At 45.6% G+C, this 22,847-nt stretch overlaps 1 protein-coding gene across 1 annotated transcript in view; it reads left to right on the top strand.

Annotated features, from left to right (window-relative positions):
• The first annotated feature begins 1,801 nt into the window (after nt 1-1,801).
• The window catches only part of LOC121595856 (serine protease filzig), a 38,381-nt gene continuing 17,335 nt past the window's right edge, over nt 1,802-22,847 (top strand). Inside the window, exon 1 of the mRNA XM_041920156.1 lies at nt 1,802-3,332. Within this exon, the coding sequence (XP_041776090.1) occupies nt 3,197-3,332 (136 nt within the window). The 5' untranslated portion in view covers nt 1,802-3,196. The remainder of the gene's footprint in view (nt 3,333-22,847) is intronic.

The raw sequence follows: 22,847 nt of genomic DNA, 5'->3' as shown, positions 1-22,847 counted from the left end.
TTGTCTGTAAGGCACCAAGTTTTGACAGTGTGTCACAATGTAGGCAAACAAACAGACAGTGCGCATCAATTGTTGTCTCTAAGGCATACATTTTTTTTTACTTTAAATTGCTTTATTTACTAAATTTAACGTAATGTCTGAAACTGTGTGTTCCAAACATATGGAATTCAAATTGAGTAGTTAAAAGTCTCATTGATAGATTTGAAAATATAACAATTATTAAAATCCCAATTTTGGAAATTTAAATAGAGTGAAAAAAGTTGGCATGTATTTTCAAATATAAACAATGGTTGTAGACTTTATAAAATTTCATTATTTTTTCACTAAAACAATCTACAAAAAAACAATGGGCTTTACACTGTTCATGGGATGTTAAATTACAATTGTCATAAATCTGCTCAAATAATTTACAAAATTAAGATAATTCCTTCCAGAATCAAAGATTGATGACTTTAGGTCGAATTAGACCTTGCGTGAAAGTGAACGTGAAATTTGGTTCTTTTTGTGCTATATTTAGTTGAATATTTATCAGAATATGGCTTATCGTACACAAAAAAAGGATGTTCAATTCCCCTATTATGGGAATTGAACATCCTTTCGGATGTAATTAATCAACATATTAATTAATTAAATACTTTATTGTGATTCTCCGCTGACCATTGTTTTTTTACCGTGGCAAGGAAATTAATTTAATTGATTGTTTTGGAATTTAATAGCCTTACTTTTGGCGTACGATAAGCCATATTCTGATTAATTTTAAATGAAATTTATAAAAAAACACCATACATCACGTTTAATTTCACTGGAACTGCAACTGACAAAAATAAGCGCATTAATAACAAAAATTCATGCACCATGTCAAAAATTGATGCGCCACTGTCAAGATTTGATATCTTAGAGCCAAAATTTGACGGCCACGGCTGTAGCTATTGCCGTACAAATAATTTATCAATCAAAGTATCTTTCCCTTCTTCAATTTAAAGCTTTTGACCACTGGAGCATCCATAACATGCCGCACTCAAAGCATGCACGTGCTTCCTTTCCAAGTTGACGTTTCACAACACTCAAAAAACAGAAACAGTTTCCAGAGCGCGAGTGCTTTTCTAATTTACCCCTTGACGAAGGGATAGCTCCTTGGCAGCGATAGCAACGCTGCATTGCTCCGTTCGATCGCCTTTCTGCTTCCACTTCTACAAGCGGTGTCGCCCGGTGCTAGGTAAATAAACAACGATAAGATGCTCTTAATAATCCTTACGGAGGCATCTTCAACCTGTCGATCGGTCGGCCCCTTCCATTGTTGTGCTACGAATTGAGCCACCGCAGGGCGAAGAGCCGGACAAGCAAGGCGAAGGGTAGAAGAGCTGATACGGAGAGCACACAAAGGAAGCACACAACGCAAACGCACACCTCTCAATAGATGCTGTGCAGAATCATCTGCACGACGATGGTCGAAGACGCATTCGAAGGCGCTACAAACTCATCGCTGAGAGGTGCCAAGAGCGAGAGGCGCAGCAATACTTTCTTCCATCCTTCGCATAGAGCGCCCCGCTCGGTCAATGATGTTTCAATTTCTCGAGAGGTAGCTATCGGGATGCTGCACTGCTCCGGAGCATCTGCCCGCGTTAAGCTCGGTGTACGGTGTCAAGATCCTCCGTACCATTCCTCCGAACAAAGTGCGAGCGAAAGACGATAGTGAGCAAACGGAACCGTGCTTTCTCTCTCCCAAAGCGGCTGCTTCGGAGTTCTATTATATATGTTGCGCGACCGACGCCGGCTCTATTTCCTACTAGATCCGTGACGACGCAACACCACGGCCACGGCCAGTAACGCGACGTCGCCGAACGCATGCGCAAGCCGCGAAGGAATCCGTTCCGAAGCATCCGATCGAAAACCCTCGCGCGGAGAAAGCGATCTGCACGAGCAGCGTGCTACGGCTTGTACGATAGGAGAGGGAAGCAAGAGAAGCGACCGAGCGACCAACCGTCGTGTGCGAAAGAGAAGTGGCAGTGATACTGCGGGTGCAGTGTGCGGGCCAGAGTGCGAGAGCAGCTCGAAAGAAGCGGTAAAAAGAAAGCGTCCGCAAAACGTGCCTCGGCCCGATCGCAACCAAACTGGGTCCGCTCCGAACGGTGCCGATCCGGAGAAGCGCGGTCAATCCCGACGCAAGACGCAGACGAGCAACACCGTCTCGAGCAGGACCGCCGGAACGCGCGTCGCGAGTGCTACTTTCTTTTTACGCGACCGCACGCAATTCGCTTCATGCGCAAGCGAACCGGAGCGGTGCTAGTGTAACGGCAAAGCGAACAAACCAAGTAAAAAAACAACCGGGCCAACTGGGCGAACTGCAACGCGTACCGAGCGCGTGCCATTTGTTGTTGTCATCCAGTGTGTTTGGGTGTAGCTGTGTATCGTGTGATTGTTCTGTTTTTGTCTCGAGTTTTGTTCGTGCTAGATCGGCAAACGTGAACCCAACCAAGCACTAGTGACTCAGTGTGGCAGTGTTAAAGATCCTACCGAGAGGAAAGACCTCAACGATAGTGCAGGAAACGAACAGTTGCGGGCAACATCCCACGAACGGTGCCGCTTGGCTCCAGGAACTTGGACACGTTCCACCGCTAAGGGAAAGTTCAAGGTTCTCTTTCCTTGGAATCTTGGGTGAAAGTGACCGACGGGCAAGTAAGGCGACTTCCACCGCGCACGTACACAGAAACGTACGCCCACGGATACACTCGGTCCGGATGTGAGATTCGGGAGATCAGTCCAGGGCCGCATTACATTTTCGGGACCGTCAGAAGTTCGGGAGGACGCTTTAAGTGCTCGCCAGGGGCACAACGAGAACAACCATCCAAAAAACCGGATCTAAGACGGTTACGTATCGCTATCGTGCATCAAGGGGAAATCGTCCCGCCGCGTTCGAGGCTCACCCGAGCAGTCACCGCGCTGTCAATTAACTGACAGGAGGGTGTGATTACTGTCTGGTAGAATTGGGAAGAACGAACGAAGGCGAGGTGTAGCAATTGTGCCCGATCCCTCAGCCACTGCCACCCGCTGAGCGTGTTTGTTGTGTGTTTTAGACCAAGTGTGCTCGAGTTCGGTTCATCTGTTTTCCCAGTCCAGAGTGTCAAGAGTGTCAGTGACTGCGATAACTCATCATCCGTGGAAGTGCCGCGCTTCACACAACACACAGTTGCCTCGAATGGGGAAGGCAATGGCAAACGGTCAGCGCCGGCAAGCGGCCAACGGCTGGATGCTGCCGCTTACGGTAGCACTGCTGGCTGCCATCGCACTGCTGACCGCGTCCGTAAATGGGTTAAGTTCAACAGGTGAAAGAGGTAAGCATGCTTCATCGCTAAACCGGTCTCAACCGATCAGGTGTGTCAGGTGTGGGCTTTTTTTGTTTTTCGTGTCTGTGTTCTGTTGTTTTGTTGGTCGGATTCGCTTTCGGGTTCGTTCTTTTAAAGTGATCTTGACAGGCTGAAGGGCAAGATTATCACTGCCAGAGGAGACTGTTTCGTTCAGTGAGGTCGGTAGAGTGTTCACTAGGTTTAGAAGATAGATCGTAGCTGATTAAGATCAGTGTTGAAGTTTCTTGTCACAGAGAATTGTTTGAGTGTTTTGTCAAGCGTTTGTTTAACACGATCACTAGGTGATGTGATCGGCATACCGTTGCGCAATCAATGTGTCATTTAAATCGTTTTAAATTCGAAAAGGATGCATTTTTATGTTTCTAGCACTCGCGAACAAACAAGCAAAGTATGCAAAATATTGCAACAAAGAGCGTTCGTTATGAATATTCAATTAGAAAAATGCCCTTTAGTCGCTGTAGCTTAACGTGTTTAATTTATTTGACTTTATCAACAAAAACAACCAATAAACTGTTTTAATACGAAAAACGAAACAGCAAAAAAACTTTAACGGACCGGCACGCTTTCCTTTCGAACAGAAATGTTGCTATTTTTTATTCCCATTCACTTACTAAACGGACTATTTATGCTGACGAATGCAAATTATGGGGACGCGACTGTCTGGATATGTGACCTTAGCCATATCATATTTTATCGCGCGCTCTTTTGATAATAGCGAATCAAGCGCTTTCTAATTTTTTCTCATTTGCTTCGAGCAATATTATCTATTTTATGTTTATTAATGTGTGGCATAATTCGGGAGTGGATTATTATAACCAATCATTAGTTTCTTTTTTCCTATATACTAACTATATGAGAACAAAAGCTGCCAACTAGTTTGTTACGTTGTTTTTTTCAATAAGAATACTATGACTTTTCTCTATTACTTTTGAGGATGACCACAATTCGATTTCTTTTGGTATTTTTTCCTTTGTAAATTTATCTTCTGTTTTGCTTTTAGTGGCGTCAGAATCAATGCAATTGTAGTCGTTGGTGTATATTTCGAGATATGTCTCGATATTTTTATCATGTTCTCTTCTGCTATGTTTTAGATGCATCATTCTAAAATTAATCATTTGGTAGGGTGATGTCATCATTAGCTGAAATGTGCATTATGAAATTACACTTTTGAATCCTGATCTAAAGTATTCCAATCAAACAAAATCAAGAACATCTTCTTTTTTTAGTGATCTTGAGGATATTTGGAATGAAATGAACTTAATGTTCATTCAATATAAAAACGATACAAATGGCGATCATCAAAGATTACATATTTGCTTTCAGATCACCTGTTCTCGTTCAACTTGCCCTTTGATCATAGGATCTATGTCAAGTGTTAGTGCCAATTTCTTGCCATTAGATCACTTCCGGAGCTTTCTTCCGAAGGCTCATTCAGTGTGCTTTAACGACCAAGCGATTAGGCGATTATACAATGATCGAACCTCAATCTCAAACTCCACTCTCTGATCGCTGTCCTCGCCAGTAATAATAATAATAATAATAATTGACGATCTGTCTATATTCAACGACACGCACCCGACCATAAGAAAGCGGCCACATGCTCAGTGTAAACAAGTTGCAACCCTGTCCCTCCCATGCTCTCTAATGAGCACCGGCACTGGATCACGCCATAGCAAACTAGGCAAGGTGCAGCAGGCCTGGCCCACCAATCTGCACAGTAATTGATCAGTGCAGTCGATCGAGGTTCATCAATAGCGTTGAAGGGAGAAAGAGCTTCACAGGAAGCGATCGGCTAGGCGATCGCTCTACGGCAGCTCATTTTATAGACCGTGCACAGGACGCATGGCAATGGCACATGGGAGCCACCATCCGGAAGGAGGTTATCGCTGCTGCCATCTAACAAGTTTGTGAGCTTGGCCGTGTTTGCGTGAGTGCGCGCGCGTTGTTTTTTTTTTTCTTTCCTGCGCGTCTCATTTTCTCTCCCCCGTCTATGAGGGCGATCGATCACCCAGTACAAACACGGACACCCCCGATTCCGGCCATCGGATGGCCCGATGCTCCAGAAAAGCTCACCACCACCGGCACAGTCTCCGGAACGTTTCAAGTTGGCCGTGTTTACGCAGCTTGCGCGCACCCCCGGGGTCCGGTAATTAATCACCAGCTCATCGGTTGCGCTTTCTTTTTCCGTGCTTACTTTTAATTATCGCCATTATTCGGATCACCCGAATCAATTTATGTAACGGATCTCGCACGCCCGTCATGGGCACATGGGAGGCATCTAACATCCAGCAAGATGCCACCGGTGGTTACTTTTGGTTGTTTAGTGCCCTCCCACAAGCTGTACAGCCATGACAGACCGAAGGAGCTCCAAGGCCAATGGCGAGCTGCGCGCTTCGGAACGATCAAAAATCAATCCGTTGCAGTTTTCACGCTTCTCGACCAGATCATACCAAAAAACCATCCTAGTATAGCCTGGACGGTCATGGGAAAGCATAGCTTTGCGCTGTTCCCTCACCTCCACCGAACCCACTACCACCAACCCAGCGTGACACAGGAATGGATCATTTCACCGGTAATTGTTTGGGGGTTTTTTGATTAGAAATTGATTGCAATGGCACGCCGGAGACGCAAGAATTCGGTGACCTAATCTGATTTTTCTTGGTTATTCATACGCATTTTCTTTACGTAATGGAAACCGTAGATGAAACGCGTACCTTTCCTCCCCATCGTTCGGTAGGTACAGTTCGTACGAGATCTCATCAAACTGGCCACCGTACCTCAACGCCTCGATCAGGCGCGAAAGCAAGAAGCAAATCAACTAGCCAAACAAAGCACACACACACACGCGCATACAATACTCACACAACGAATGAGGTAGGAAAAGCTTTAATCGCTTCCATAACGATTGCATCTCGTTCCTTTCGTGTGCTTCCTCTATTCTACGGATTTTCGTAACGACGGCCGAGACACTCGCCTCCACACACACACACACACCGCACCGTGTAGAAAAAGGGCCGTTTCGGTGTCGATCCGGTTTCGGATCGAACTTGATTTCAAATCGTCCCCCGCTTTTGGGGAGGTATTGAAGGGGTCAATTATACTGTACAAGAGCCGGGTCAAGGTTTCGGAAAGCTGGGAAAACCACCTTCTCCCTTCCCGTCAACATCATTCGATCGGGCAATAGAATGCATCCAAATCTCACAAAATCTATGCATAGAAAAGCAATTGGAAATGAGAATGAGCTCTGTAACGAATGCGATGATCAAGGTTAGTAAATCTTGGATGTTTTGAGCATTTTTTTTTTATTGCTCGTGAGAACAACTCTCTCGATATGCAGTAGATAACCATCGACAACATCTCATCTGATGCCAGCAACAACACTGCTGCCGAACCGGTGACCGGTCCCGGTGTTCCTTTCCGATGAGATTTCCCACCCGCGTCCACCCGCGCGTGTGTTTCGCTTGCCTGCTTCAAATAATATCCACTTTTCCATTCGATTTCCCTCCCCGGCCCGATCGGCTTCCATGCCTAGCGCCCTACAGCGCATCCGTAAGAAGCCACCCGAAAAGTAGGTCTCGGTGTCGAGTTGAAAACATTTTCACCCCACCGTCCCAACGCACCACCCCCTGCCACCTTCGGCCAATCGCTTCGCGTTTTGGGTTTTGGTTCGGTTTTCGGTGCACGATCGATAGGATGAGCATGCCGCTTTTTTGCTGCTGCTGCTTCTTCTCTCGAGCGCCATCGTCGCGCCCCGAAATGGCACAAATCATTTGAAATTAAGATAGGTTTTTTTTCGGTGTGGAGAGGGGGGTTCGTGCTTGGCGTTGGTAATTTTTTCGCCAGTCAATGGATGACTTGGATTGGGTCGTTTTTGTGCCGGTGGTTTTCTTTCCTCTTTGAAACGTGCACCGCGGGAAACCGCTGGCACGTAGTGGAGCGTCCCGAGAGAGTGTCGCAGGGAATCGGTGGCCGATGCAAATGCGATTTGCACGGAGTGCGCAGAACGAAATGAGGTGTGTGTGTGTGCTGAAGTCGCCAAATGAATTGGTCAGAGACTCGTTAGCCTGTTTAATTAACATTCCCGCGGTCGTGAGGTGGCAAATAGACACGATCGATTGTGCCGCAATCTATTGATAGTGGTGAGAATCGTGTTATGATGGGCAGTTCTTTAAGCAATGTTCTTCTACGCTTCTTGATTTGCTATTCGGATAAAAGTTTCTCAAAACATGCAGAGCACAAGGTAGAAACTCATAAACTAAATCAGTATGAGATGAAGTGATTGGCATCCAATTCTGGACTGTTTATGTCTTGGATGTTTTAGAGTCAAATTCAAAATTGTTTGTCCTAAAAAAGAAACAATATCTCTTACTTGATGAATCGTTAGATTCCTTCAGAAATTGAGATCAAAATTAATATAAGTATTGTCCCAATATATCTTCATGAAAATCGGCTTTTACAACTAATTAAGGCATTCGGCCGCTTGTTACATGGTTGGTCAAAGTGTCATCAATCATTTAACCAAATTATTTCTCACTCAAATTGAAGCATTAACGCTTTGTGCTCCTTAAAAACTGAAGTAATGCTTCGATCTTCTAATCATCTGAAGCTGACACTCGTGCCCTAACTTTACTTTCCAACGGCATTTCAATACCGTAAAGCGAGGTTGATAACTTCATGATAAATCATCTCGAATCGAGTGAAATCTCTCAATCTTTCCCGCTCATTGAATCCATCTCAAGGTGCCGCTTGCTCCGTTTCAGACTTTTTATTTTTCATCCACGAAAACAATAGCACAATAACGCTCAAAATCACACTACTAACGAGCACCTGGGACGCGCCAACAGATGTAGCGACCATGCGGTCGGCCCCTCCCCAAAACATTACGCCTGTCACGAAACCGCACCCCATAAATCATCCATCAATAAATCATTCATCGGCTGAAGGCGGTGTTTTGTTGTTGTTACTTCTTTCCCGTGCGACAGCGTACCGGCGGGAACGGACAAAATGAGTCACTGATTACCCTACTTAGTGGGCCATTTTCACCGCCGGCACTAATCACGGCCGCTGGAGGATGTGTACATCGTGCTATCGAGCCACGATTGCACCAGTGTGTACCGGCGCCTCAATGAAGCTATAACTGTCAACGCGATCCAAACATACCTGATTTGCTGTTAACTCTTCGCATCCGGATAGATCCATCAGATCGAACGCCATCAGTGGTGACGGTGGCGGATGAACGATTCTGGACTCCGGCAAGATCTGGGTCGGCAGACCGTTCAGCTCAGCCCGACCGGACGCGAGATGTTTTGCCTTGGGGAACGAGTTCTTATCAACTGGCGGGCGAAAGAGAAAGAGAATACACGACCTCTAGCAGCATTCCAGAACCGTTACTTTTTGAAACAGCTAACCTGCGCCAAGTATCAACATCCCCTAGCAAACGAGGCAAGGCGGACGGGCACGGGGAATGTATCTACTGTTAGAATTCCTCGCCACTCAGGGGATTGCTTCCTGTTCTGGCTGAAAACCAACCCGCCGCTCGGCCAAACGTGAAAGGATGTTATCAATTAGTGCGCATCCTCAGCATCCTCGTTTCTGCTGCATGTTCTGCTCAATCGGCCATACCCATTACTCAACCGGCTTTTACCCGGATATTACACAACAGCAGGTCTGTGGCAAGACCCGGGCATGCCTCAAGCGCACGTCACCGGGGACTGCTATTTCCGCAACTGTCACCAAGGCGCACGGCATCAAGAAAGTAGCGCCGCAGGCACGAATTAACGCTCAAGAAATTACAACGGTACAAAACAGCCGCACTATGTCGCGGATCTAACCACACCTGATTGAAGCAACAGCAGGCAACAGCACGTCTGTGCCAAGGTATCGGCACGTCCTGCCATCCTTTCTTGCAACCCGAGCGACCGAGCGTTCGAGGTGAATATTCTCGGAAATGGTTGACACGGGGCGAAAGTTTTTCGGGCTTTCGCTGGCTGACGGTAAATTCGGGAAGTACCAAGTCGGTGCCAAGCGTCCGGGATGCGTCAGTAGGGTGAGCACGCGAAAGCGTGTTTAATTAAGTTTGGGTGAAATTAATTTAAAAGGCTTGCACAATGACGCACGACAAGAAGGAAGGATGTTACGATAAAGAAGATTAATCTGTTTAGAAATGAGGAATTTTTAAACGCAGTGAAACTAGACGTTTGCATCATAAGTTTGAAGGCTTTAAGGTCTGCTCTTATCAATCTAAGCATACATAAGAAAGAAGCAAATGTGTAGATAACAGCATACAAACATGATGAAATTTTGAGCATCCCTACAAGAAGAAATCTTTTTTATTTTTTCACCTCAACCAAAGCCTAAAATTAGAATTTTTGGCATGATTTATGGCTAAAGCAAAATACAACTTGTTGTTCGTTGGATATTAATAACATTGCTACCTATTGTGCACTATTATTCAAACGAAACAGTTGTATTTACATTAAAGAGGCTTTTTTATAAAAGTTCACAAAAAAGCAGATTCGTGCCTAGAATTTCATAATTAGCAATCCAAAATGCAATATAAAAGATCACTTACAACGAAGTACTTTTGTTATCTTAAGGAATATTGTTGCATGATACGTTGAAGAAATGGAAATAAATAATGCTCTATCTTTTATAATTCTTCAGAAGTACATCAATGGCTTATTTTCTATAGATACCACAACCACTACGTTTACTTTGCTGTTTACTTCATATCATGTAAGGAATATCTCGCCTTTTGTCGATGATTACATTTTCCTTGTTAATGGTTCTATGTAAAGGGTTACCATTATTAGATTGACTAGACGTAACCTTACTGAGTGACAGAACAATTACACAAAATAATTTGCTTTCAAATTGTTTTTTTTGTTGCCCTCCGTAACACTCAACCTCAACAACAATTTATCATCCAACACTCATGTTTTACCTTTCCACGTCAATGTTGCATTATCTTTATCACAATACACTGAAAATTATGAGTCCCTCGCGGCAGTCGATGCTTGCTGGCAGGGTTTGATTTAGTGTTTATTGAATTCCGTCTTGGATTTAACCATTTCCACACATTACCGGTACGGTAACTTGAAAATGAAAACGGTTATCCCGCGCGCTCCTGCGGGCGAATTCGAATGCAATCCATTTAAGCGATGCGCCCGCAAACCGAGCGCACGAAATCACCCGCCAAAGACGCTACACTCGCTACAACTTTCTATCCGCTAATATGCTACCATTGAAATGTACCGATCCAAGGTACGGTGTGCAGCGTCGAAAACGCGCCTCCATTCAGAAGCTGCCCGAACCGTGGTGCGGTGGCGCGAGTTCACGCGAGTTCACTTTCACATTTTACATCAACACGACCAGTGGCCAGCTAGTGGTAGGTATCTGGGTGGGGGAGCCGCGTCACCGTACAGTACAAAATAATGCTCCCCATCGCACATGGAACACGAAACAATCGAACAAAAAAAAAAGAAGTAAACGGGATACAAGGTGCAAGAAGTTGGCCGAAGGTTGGGTGGAGAAGCGACTAGCTCACGTGAGTCGCGAACCTTACTGCTCCAGAGGGGGAGTAAAGTGAAGAGAAAAGGGACTCTGGATGTGTGTGTGTGTATGTAAATACGATTCGATAAACATATATTTAACTCACTTTCATCCTATTCTCATCGTATTGACACATGGCAGCCGTTCACAAGCGGGAACCACGCCGCTCAAATACACTCTAGACAGTCTAGAAAGCCCGAGTGATCGTGGTTTAGTGGTTTATAGCAGACAAAACATACCTAAAGACACACGCACACACACACAGGGGCATAAAATTGTCCAGAGGATTTGCCTAACCCTCGTCACACATGATTAGTGTCCCTACCATGTTCTGCTTCGGCACTCTCCCGTAGTTCTTCCGTTCGCTGTCGCCGAATGGCTTGATTTCACGCGACATGTGACACAGATGGTGACATGCGTCATCCTTTCTGCCGAATCGGAATTCAAGCGTGCCGTGCCGTGACGGGTCGTCGCTCGATAGAAGTGAAAGCCCTCGCGTCGCTGCTGCTGGTGCTGTCCCACAGTGCTGGGGCGACACATATATGCACATAACTCTGGCACCAAAATTGGCTCTGTCAAAGGAAATCGATATTTGCTCAAGTTCCGAACCGGTGGATTCGAAATTGGGCGACCTCCCAATAAAATCGGTAACAATAGAATCAACATTTGCAAACGGGGGACAGGTTTTGGAAGGAGTTTCGTTGCAGCGGAGTTGGGCGGTTTGTTTGTTTTGCATAGAAAGTGCTTCGCTGGAGTGGCATTTGTTTAATTTACTATGCGAATTATACGTTTCTGCTTTCATCGCAGCATGAGGTAAGCGTTAAGCGATTGGTTTGATGTCTCCTTTCGAAGGGGACAATAGACAGTGGAGTATATTTTAACCTTCAACAAATTGCTTATTCAAGAAACATTCTTCTACTGCTGTGAAATACTTCGACACAAATGATAGACCAAAACAGTATCAAGCAACACAAAACCTTCCTCAAGGCGTTGGCCTATCAAAGGCGCTACTTCTTCTCCTCCATAAAACCTCCTACCTTCTACCACCATAACAAGGCACTGGTCCGACCAGATTCTCCCTGATTTGTATACGCTAATTCGTGAAAATAATAATGCCTAATTGTAGCCGGTGGAAGTTGGCTGCAATCATCCACACTAGCGGGATCCATCACCTCCAATAGATCCCCGTTCCATCCAAGACCTCCCTGGTACCTCTTCCTCCCCAACAATCTGGACACGTAGTACGCGTAAGAATCCGGTTGGGTGGAGAAATGAAAATCCGCAGTGTGCGCGAATGATGCTGGGCTATGTTTGTGCCGTGCCAAACGAATACGGCCCCCGTGAGGTCAAATACCTTCTAACGGCTCCCAGAGACCGATCGTGCTCGTGGGGCGGGAGAGCAACAAAAAAAGCCTCCGAAGGGGAGCGTTTTTGTTTCATTTCTGGCCCCAAGACGCCACCCAGCATGAGCGTGCAGAGGAAAAGCGTCTGTTTGTGTGAGTAGAGGCAAAAATGAGGCAAAAAAGCGTGAATCTGTTTATTACCATAGCGGGCGGGCTCCTAATGCTGCCGGCTCAATCAATCAGGTGGATAATGGGTGCAGATTGTAGCCGCTGGAGGACAACATCGGTACGTTTTGATGTGTTTTTTTAGTATTATTTCGCACGTCTTCGCCCCTTGTACAATAAATGTGTCACCTTTAGTTTCCCTTAGTGTTTCCTGTTTTCGCCACAACACAGCTATGCAAATAGATGTCCACTTTTACTTTTCGGCAAACAAACAATCTGCATGCGACACAAAGAAAGGGTGATAAGTGTGAGGCGTCTTACTTGTTGTGCCTTTATGGTAAGAACGGTTCAAGCTTGACATCGTGCGCGTACACACCAGACGTTCCGATATGTCACGCACAGTGATACGATCATTACGGAACGGAAACTTAAAGGTAAACAAACAGCAACGGCGAGAAGGACAGAAGACAGCGCCGCGCATAAATTCCACCGTGCATCGTCAATGAAGAGAAAGCGTCGATATCGGCACCTTCCGTTCGCTTAGAAAATTGGCATCGAAAAACTGTATCCACCCACCGACGCCACGGGTGATCAGCTTCTGGCTTCAGTTGCTCGAGGAAAAACGGTTTTTGCTGTAGAAGAAAATAGCTGCTACCAACTTGCTGCAGCATTTTTTCCCCCCAAATGCACGGAAGTATCCACGTGCCAGTTCCTTTCTGCCAGCCAGCGACTCGTATTGATAGTTTCGACCTGAACCTTACCTTAGCATTAATCGAGCTTAATACAATCCACACGATTTATCTCTCGCTCTATTCCCGCGGCACTGAGCCGATACTCGGGAACGATACCGGCTTAGCCGAATAAGGCGCGTCACGCTTTTTCCTCACCATTTCCACCCCATTACGTACGGAGGAATCCCGCACCGGGAAGCGGGAAACTTAACTTTCCATTCTTAAAGCGCGATCGGTTAGGTGATTGTGTGTTGGAATCGGTTTCAATTTCTCTCTCTTAAACCGTAGGCACTAAACAGCAAATGGAACGGATAGACCGAACGGTATCAATCAACGGGGCAATGGAGTGTGCCCGGATCGATGGAAAATTTTGATTTCAAGTGCATTCACGACATCCGGGAAATTGGGAAGGGAAACAATGTGGAATTTGATTACTGAGTGCACTAGATCTCCTTTTGGACAATGGACTTCCCTCTGTTTCTCAACTTAATCGACAACTGAGACTATCTTCACGATAAAAATCATAGAGAGAGAGAGAGAGAGAGAGAGAGAGAGAGAGAGAGAGAAACAACTCCAAACCACATATATCACATCGATCGATGATCGGTTTCGATTTCTTTCCGATCGATCGATTGCTTACTCACACACACACACACACACACATATCGAATATCGTGGCCACTGCAACCCGACCGAAGCGCAAAAGTCAATGTCCAAAATTACCGGGCTGCCGAAATCTATCTACCCCTTCCTCCCCTTCCAAAACTGCTGGCGCCATATATTGATGACCAAAAGTGGCTTACGATGATTTCAATGGAAAGTGAAAACTGGTCGTCAATGGGTTGGCCATTTTTTTCACATTTGCCACCCCATTCTTCTTTTGTGGTGTGCTGTCTACTGTGTATTTTTTTTTTTTTTTCGAAACAATCAAACTGACATTTTGGTGATAATGGGCAATTGACCACGATGGGTTCATCTTCTTCCGCATGAGGGGTAGCCCCTGTCAACGGGAAGCCATTTTTTTATTTCATCATGATCCTTCTTGTAGTGTTTGCTTCTTCGGTTGAATCTTTGTTTTGTGACGACCGCTCATGCATCATGCATGTGCGAGGATATGTTTTCCAAAACCTGGGATCCCATCGTATCAGGTCTTTCTGCCGAATCTTGCACATTCCACATTGTTTGTGGCCCGTGAAAGGGAACCGTGGTGAATGGTTGTGTAGAGAAATTTCCCATAATTAACCACGCGCTGCATGATAGGGTGAAGTACCAAAAATAGCTCTACCACACAGTAGAGTGTAATGCCTGCCTGTCCTTTCCTTAAATGCGCGATTGTTGTTGTTGTTGCGTGGCTGCATTTGCGTCACTATTCCGCAATTAATGATCGTGCTGCATCACGTTATTAAAAGTTGATTTTTGTTTTTTTATCATATTTACGACACAAAGAGGTGTGAGAAGTATGTGTTGTTTCTTCATACAAAATGCCCAAAACTGTGGCTCAGCTACGTACCCCTATGCAGAGGGTTCGGCATTAAAACCGGTTCATTCTTAAGCCTTGCAACAATCTCCTTCGCCTTTGTTTGTGAATGTCCTGTGTTTGCGTCTGAAAGTATTTATTTCGTGGAAGAGCTGCCCACTTCTGTCATGTCAGACACACGGAGAAAGTTGTACCGAAAACAACTACACCCGGAACGGATCTACCGCATCCAGACCGCATCAAAGCCTTGTGCGCGCGCTTAACATTCACCAACGGCGCACGGTTAAAGTGCAGCGTAACGCGGCAATCACGTTCCTTTTTTTTTGGATTCCGTTCTCGCGCGATCGACTTATCAGATGGTGAAGCCGTGGCAGCATACTGCTTGCACAGAACATGCAATAACCTTCACAGTATCGATCGCTAGGCGTGGGATGAACAGCATAGGAAAGAGGGCCAACGGGAAGACCATTCGGGTTAGCTTCTAGCAGTCGGGAATGAACGATATCGGCATTGGTGATTAAACCTCGTAGTTCTTTAAAGGAAACCAGTCCTAGATTTATTGCCCATTGCCTTAGCACTGACGGGTATGAAGCGCTTTGAAACAGGCATAAAGAATAGAGAAGTGAGATGCTTGAAAAGAATGTTGGATTATACAACTTTATTGCGCTTGATTCCTGCTGTTAGACGTGGCATCGAATTTCACCAGTCAACTCAACAAGTTCCTCATGACGTTGCATGACTAAACAGATATCTTTTCGTTGCTTTATTGTATAAAGTAGCTTTTACAAATTGAGATATTCTACAATCTCCACATGAGTTTAAAGAAGTTAAATCTCTATGATTCACTCCAAGCATTCACAACTAGAACAACGTTGCAGAACATCATCTCTTGTTGATAACATCCTGTTTCTATATTGAAAAGGACCATCAAACTCTGTATATTTAAAAAAGAAAGTCATTCCATTGTCTCAATAGCTCCAAATGAAACAATTCCTCAATATCTTGACATTCCTATTCACCCCGGTAAACCGGTCGGATTATCGCGATCGTTTTCCCTTTCGTTACACACGACGAGAATCATCTTACTCTTACGCACCTCAGCTCCCGCCTTTCGCATAGCTTTCCCGCACTCAACTTGTCACAGATCTCCGCTGGAACGTAAATAAATTCCCCACCGAAAGAAGACTACTAGAAGCAAGGCAACAAGGCAACCGCCTCACGCCACGTCTTGTCGTCCCGGCCCGGACAGTAATTGTTTCACTAACCTACATCGCCGCACCCCCCGGGCCTCGGTGGATGACCGAAATCATAAACCGTCAAATTCATCCACTAGACCATTTCCGCGTGCCGGAGCCGCACAGCCGGAGAGACTGCGCGAAACCAAACAATCTTCCCCGAAAAAAAAGCAGAACGAACACGAAACGCGACCGAAAACATTAAACGGATCGTTCCATTGACTCTGGCGGTTTGTTGTCTGCTTTCGGTGACCGTCTTGGTTAGGAAACCGGAAAGCAGCTAATCCAAACTGGTGCGAGCATTTGTGTGTCTGTTGTTTTAAGCGAAAACGTCAAACGCCCAAAACCCCCCGGCCGACCTGTGGTTTGATGTCATCCGCCAACGGTGAGCAACTGCGGGTAGCAGTGGGGTGACTTTATGTGTGTGTTACGTTTGCCTCATCGCTTCTTTTGCACGGAACCGGGTCGAGGTTACGGAAGCTCGATTGCACTGCCGGCAATCACCTGAGGAGAGTATTAAAACATTTATGCCACAACATCATGGCTACGCTTGTCCGTCGGCATTCGTGCTGGCATATTTTGGAGCATTCCCCTGTACCAAGTTGTCCGGTGTACCCATTTCCTGTCAAACGGAACTGTGGTAGCGCTTCTTTTTTTTTGTAGCACCGATTGCACCATTTTTTGAATTTTATTACATTTTTCTTTCGCGTCTACCCACCAGCTGAGCTTTTTCCCACAATCGACCAAGTCAATGCGGACGGTTGGGACGGCCAATTCCTCCCAAAAAAAAAACGACCAAACGTCACGTTTTAGGGATGGTAGGGAAAAAAAGCTTTGCTCGTACTTCGTGCCAGCTATGACGTAGGTTGCAACTGGGAGGGATGCAAAATTGCACTTGCAAAAAGATAATGCGGCAGTCGATTTACTGCTCCCATCATCTGTCACTGCAGAGAGATTGCCTTTACGATACAGTTGCTCTGATGAAAGCAGAAAATCAGAGGTTTTTTTTATTGCCCTTTCATGTTTGCTGATTGAGGAAGACGTTTCCCCAAAAATGGGAAAATATAATGAGAAATGCTATAATTACTTTTCTGATTTTTTCATTGGAACAGCGAAAGTAAGACAATCTTAGGCGTTCAATGAGGATACCCTAATTATTGGACCCATGTTTATGACATTCATCAGCGAGCCCAAACAACCCTTATCATGCGCACATAAATTTAATTTAAATGCAAACATAATTAATCACAGCGTTGGGCTGGAAAATCAGTGGACAGCAGTTTTCCCTTTTCCCCCAATTGGATCGTTGGAATCAATTTTCTCTACCCCTCAATCGGGGTACCCCATCTAGGCCACGGGAGATCCAGTTCCGCTACGTCCCAATTCTGTCAGCCCGCTGTTGGCACCGGAACGCGGAACGAAAATTCACTTTTCACCAACAAAACACCATCAGCAGCCAAAACGGTTACGGTTCGTAGTGCAGATCACAGTTTCACCGGCAATGTGGAAAACTAGCCCGAAAGTGAAGCAAAAGCTACTTGAGCATGATCATGATTGCACACACACACAAACATACACCCCCATTAGGAAGGAGGAATAATGGGGAACTGCTAGTTGGCAGAAACCCTTCTTGGGATTGTTCTTTTGCCCCCGTTAGTTAGCTTTGCCTGGTAGTGCTGGTAACGCTTTCTTGCATTTGAAAGGGAAATTTCCACTTTTTCCAATGATTTCCTACCGGCAACGAAGACACGGTGAGCTTTATTCTGAGCTGCTCAATTGCAATGCTGCTTAGAAATAGGGGAAACCGATCCGGTAGGTTGGTTTTACCAACCATTTTTTCCGATTCGAATCAACAACCGCATTGTTGCTTTTCCTTTCATTTTGATTCCGTTCTTATCGGGTTACGGGAAGGGTGTGGGAGTTTATTTTCCTTTTCATGTTTCCTATTCCCAATATTCCCCCCCCCCCCTCACATCTTCTTCCCAATGTCCCCGTGAACCCAATGTTAATCATTTATTGTGACAGCTTTCGACAGTCGGTGCGGATCACCGTTTTACGGCCGGTGGCTTTATTTTTCCGGTATCCGGCGCGGCAAATTATCCGTGGTCTGTCGAACACGCAAAACAAACATTGGATCACCAAGTTGATGTGGTGAGGATTGTATTGTGTTTTCCCAATTCCCCCACCGAGCGAGGAGCAACGTTATAAAATTAGTAACCGGTCAATTTCCGTTCCGTTTATTGGCGGGCAGGGTTTATGCTATTTTTGGATAATAACACCGTACCCGGTGAGCCATTCCGCCTTATCGGAAAGGGAAAGTTTTGTTTGTATGTGTGTATATGGGGTTTTTTTCTTTGTTTTGTGGTGGAGGAAAAATTAGAGGGTTTTACAAAGTTTCCCTTCCAAATTTACCTGTGCGTGTTTGGGCTGACCCAATCTGTGCTCATTTCGCATTCATCCGGGTGACCGGAGACGGATGAGGTGCAAAACTGAAACCAAAAAGAAAAGCGTACCAGTTGTGAGGGTGGACGGTTTTTTTTTGCAACGAAAACCTGCAACAACCCGGATGAAAGGTATTATTTTCCCTCGGAAGGCCACAGGATCTGTGTGCAATTATTATTCGTACCGAAAATGTTACAGGTGACCATTTTCTCATCAACCGTTCCTTCCCATGTTGATGTTCTTTTTCTCCTGTTTGTTTTAAAATTCCGCCCCACGCGTTTGTGTGCGTGCCAAAAATGTTCAACCCACAACAGTATTGGGTGGAGTACAAAAACAACAACCCTTTAGGTATTAATGCGTCCCCCATGATCGCAAAACAAAGTTCGTAGCCCGCGCAATGTTTGTTTTGGTCCATCGCAAATGGAACAATGACGTCGGTTGCTGGCAAAGCATTTGCCAATTTGCCGGTTTGTGCGGTAAAGGGAGCAACAGCAACAAAAAAGAAAGGACAAAATCAATCATAACGGGCTGAGCAGAACGGATCTATGGTGCGTGGGATTTGTGTATGTGTGTAGAGAGTAAAATAAAGCGGGCGGCAATAGAAATGGCAAACCCGCCGCGAGGGCCCACAGTAAACGAAATTTGTTTGGTTTGGTACACAGAGGAAAGCAACATTGTTGTGTTCAGTCGAAGAAAAGCAATGTCAAATATGCTGTTGTTATTAATTTCATATATTTAATTAAAAAACGTTTTCCATGAAATTGATAATCTACGATGAATAGATAATAGATATTATACATTATTATAAATCATAATAAAATCATATGCATTACTAACAGTTTATGATCTTTTGTCTATTTCCAGGTGAGGTTATTTCTTCAACAACCAAAACCTTTACAAACTCAAAAGAATATGCGACTGCATACTAAACATCAGCCCGTAATTGATGTTTGTTCATTCATACCGTGAGTACACAGCACAACAGCTCCAGCGAGAAACGATCCACTGACTAGCCCCGGAGCCATGACACAAGCCATACTAAAACCCAAACCGTTCTTAACTCCGTCATCGGAATACGAAATCAGGTTCTAACCCCCGTCCAATGATCTCGGGACTCCTCACAGCTGCATCACAGCTATGAAGCTTTGAAACACAGTTAGCAAAATGCATGGATTGCAATCCAAGGGGTTCAAATGATAATTTTAATGGACAACGGTAGCTTCCCGAGTGGCCCTGCACACGATCTCCTGGGCGCTACCTAAGCTCTCTCTGTCTCTCTCTCAAAGTCTTCTTCCCCAACTTCCCGCTGCTCCCAAAGGGCTCTATCACGTGTATCCATTACCGTGTAAAACCAAACGCCTTCGCTGGACATCGCTCTCGGTCGGTAAACACGTCCAGGACACTTCTCACTGAAGACGGACAGCGAGCAGCAATCAATCACGTCCGGGATGTTTCGCCCCGAATCGTTCGCGTTGTGGTTGTGGCGTGCCTAGAATGTACCAGCGAAGCCTCACAACAATCAATGCTAGCGTAGAGAAGAAGCATTTGTCGCACGAACGGCACGCAAACGCATTTGCAGCAGCAGCAGCAGCAACATACGCGACGGATATGTATGGCGCACTTGTGTGCGCGCGTTTGCCGGCACCCTTCTCCCCATGTTCCCGCCCTGTTGGCTGTCCCACATTTGACCGCCGTTTGCGGCGGGCCGAGCGAAAACCGGGCAGAGGAATCCAGGACATAACGGGAATAACGAGTCGGGCCAGCTCCGGCTGTGTGTGCGCGCCTTCCCTGCCCGTATGCGTGTGAGTGCCCGCATGCCTGCACCTCGTGTTGGCAGGAGGGGCAGGGAAGCGCATATGCGGCCGATGCGCACCCGGCTGGGCGTGCTGAACAGTTTGACAAACTAACACATCCCTTCCACCCTTTCGCCTGGGCACAGTACTTCCTCAGCACGGGGCCCAGCGATGACGTTCGAAACGCCCGAACGGTTTCTCACCTGCTTATCGTGCTATCGTTCGAAATCGAAACCCATTGACGAGCTACAGGGGGTAGGGGTTGCAGCTTGAAATCGCAAAAAATCAGAGTACACTTATTCATTCTTACTTATAGTAATTTCTCAAGACACACGTCTTTTCCGTGAACAAAATACTCCATTCAGATCAGTTTCACTCCCATGTGGGAATTTCTCATTTGTCTTTACTAATCATAATAATTTAATTTGAAACTCGATTTGAGCATCCTTTTCTTATTGTTGATCCCAACGACCGTAGTGAGTCTAGGACTGCTATAAATCATGAAAAGATTTGTATTTCTATGACCTATGACCTATTTATGACAACTTGGGTCAACACAGTGTTTAAATCTATGTCGGCCATATTGTTAAGTCGTACGATCTCAATCGTAAAACATTTGTATGAACTCATTGGTTCTTTGAAATTTAAAATGCTGTCATTTCTAGACGACATAAAATATAAATTATGACATTTTTATCAACCAAATAATCTTACCAACACGAGAAATTATTTAAAATTAACAACTCAATCAATGTTATTACTGCAATTGTGTGTATCAAAATAAATTGTCTGGCATTATGCGCGGGTTCGCCTCGAATGATTCATCTAAAGTATACATTGCGCAAGCAACCCCTGCCTCACAGCATGCAAATCATCTTCCAACGAGTGTGCGACCGAAACAGGTTGCCGTTCGCATGCCACTCTCTGCACCGCTCACCTGGAGCAATTAATTTACATATCCGCGTTAGAAGTGGGCAGCGTAGTAGCGCCCGAATTGAACCACAATACCGTTTCCGTTTCTCCCATCTCCAAGAAGGCGATGGTGAGCTGTACACAATGCTTGATCTGTACAATTATTTTTAAATCACAGTCGACGATCATGTTTGATCTGTTTCGTTTGTTTCGTACGCTTAAAATTCTTGCAAACGCACTTCAGAACCGGGTCAAGCCGCAGGCCGACGATGGGCCGGCACGGAGCAACTTAATTTGTTTCCCTCAAATCCACCACCTGCCACCGGAATGCAGCTCTATTTATAGTCGTATTCTACCGTTTTGTTTTATTGCTGTGTACGTTTATTTTCCACAATCAAATCGATTGATCGGGCTGGTTGTTTGAAAAAGCGTGTCGATGCTTCTCACCAACATCATTGGGCGGAATTTATGCTTCGAAGAAATACGATACCTCACACATTACCCTCACACACACACACACTCGCATAGACAAACAGCCAGAGCCAAGAGCGACCACGATCGACAACTTTCCTTCCAATGTGTCATCAAATTCCCGTTCCGATTCAATGATATTCACTTTCCGCTGCTGCCGGTAGCTGGCTGTCGGGTGGGATGACCTAGAAAAGGGGCGTCAGGTTGACTTTACAATTTTCTAATTCACGCCAGACGCCACTCATTTCTTTTGGGAGCTTTGGCTTGAACTGGACCGCAAACCTGTGTGTGCAAATTATCACACCCGATCGCCGTCCCGATGTTCGCTGGATGGACGGCCGATCGGGCAAGAATTTCTTGCCCGCCTGACCCAGTTTTTGTCGGCTTATGCTTTTCTTTGCGACGGAGGCAGCGCGTATAACTCACAGGAGCTTTTGCCTCCCAAGAACAAACGTTCTAATCGCAAGCGGGAGAAAACGGTAAAACGCTCGAAAACGATTTGCCTGGGCCAGCAAATTTGCTTACGCCACCATTCGCTTATCGTCCCGTTGCGTTCTGGTGGGAAATTATAAATGATAGCTGGTTTGGCCATAATTTCGGATGCGGAATTTTCGCACAGTTCGCTCATTAAGGCCACACCGATTGGGCGCTTATTGTCTCGCTGCTCGGCTTTTGGGGCGAGAAGCCGTGGGCTGGCGATATTATGCATGCCGATTCGATCGTCCATCAGATCGTTTGGACAAACAGTTAGCAGTTGCTTTTGGTGGCGAAGGTGGAAAGGCTTTGCTAAGCTTCCCGGAAGAACCTTTCGAGTATTGGGGGTTTTTTTTGGCAACAATTTCCCACGTCACTGGTGCGTTACTAAATGCGGCAATTTGTCGGCGTTAATGAAGCGGCGCCAGCCTCGCGATCACTCCATTATGCTTTGCGAGCTGAATAGCGGGCAGTGGGAAGAATTTCTTCCAAATTTACGAACATTTCCATCCACAATAGCTCATCTCGCTCGCTATCAAGGAACACCGTTCCTTTCCTCTGTGCACGTTAATCGGTTCAATTGATCGGTTTGAATTGGCCGACACGCGCATATGCATAAACGCGCCTCCAGGCAAACGTGCACTGCTGCACTGGCCACGAACGCGTTTATCGCTCGATCGGTATCAGTACCGGTACCGCTAGGTCCCGGAATGATCTTCGTTCTTCGCCAACTAATCATGTAGAACGAATCTTCCGCACGCTGATCGAGGCCAAAAGGCTACGATTGGTGGATACCGTTGTGATAACACTGACTAATAGAACAACATCTTTCACGATTGGTTTGGAACGTCCGAGTAGAGGGAAGAATTTAGAAACACAGCCCTCCTC

Source organism: Anopheles merus, chromosome 3R, assembly GCF_017562075.2.
Source record: "Anopheles merus strain MAF chromosome 3R, AmerM5.1, whole genome shotgun sequence".
In the NCBI taxonomy this organism is placed as follows: domain Eukaryota; kingdom Metazoa; phylum Arthropoda; class Insecta; order Diptera; family Culicidae; genus Anopheles; species Anopheles merus.
The sequence above is the reverse complement of the archived record's forward strand: the minus strand, read 5'-3'. Positions and strand labels throughout refer to the sequence as shown.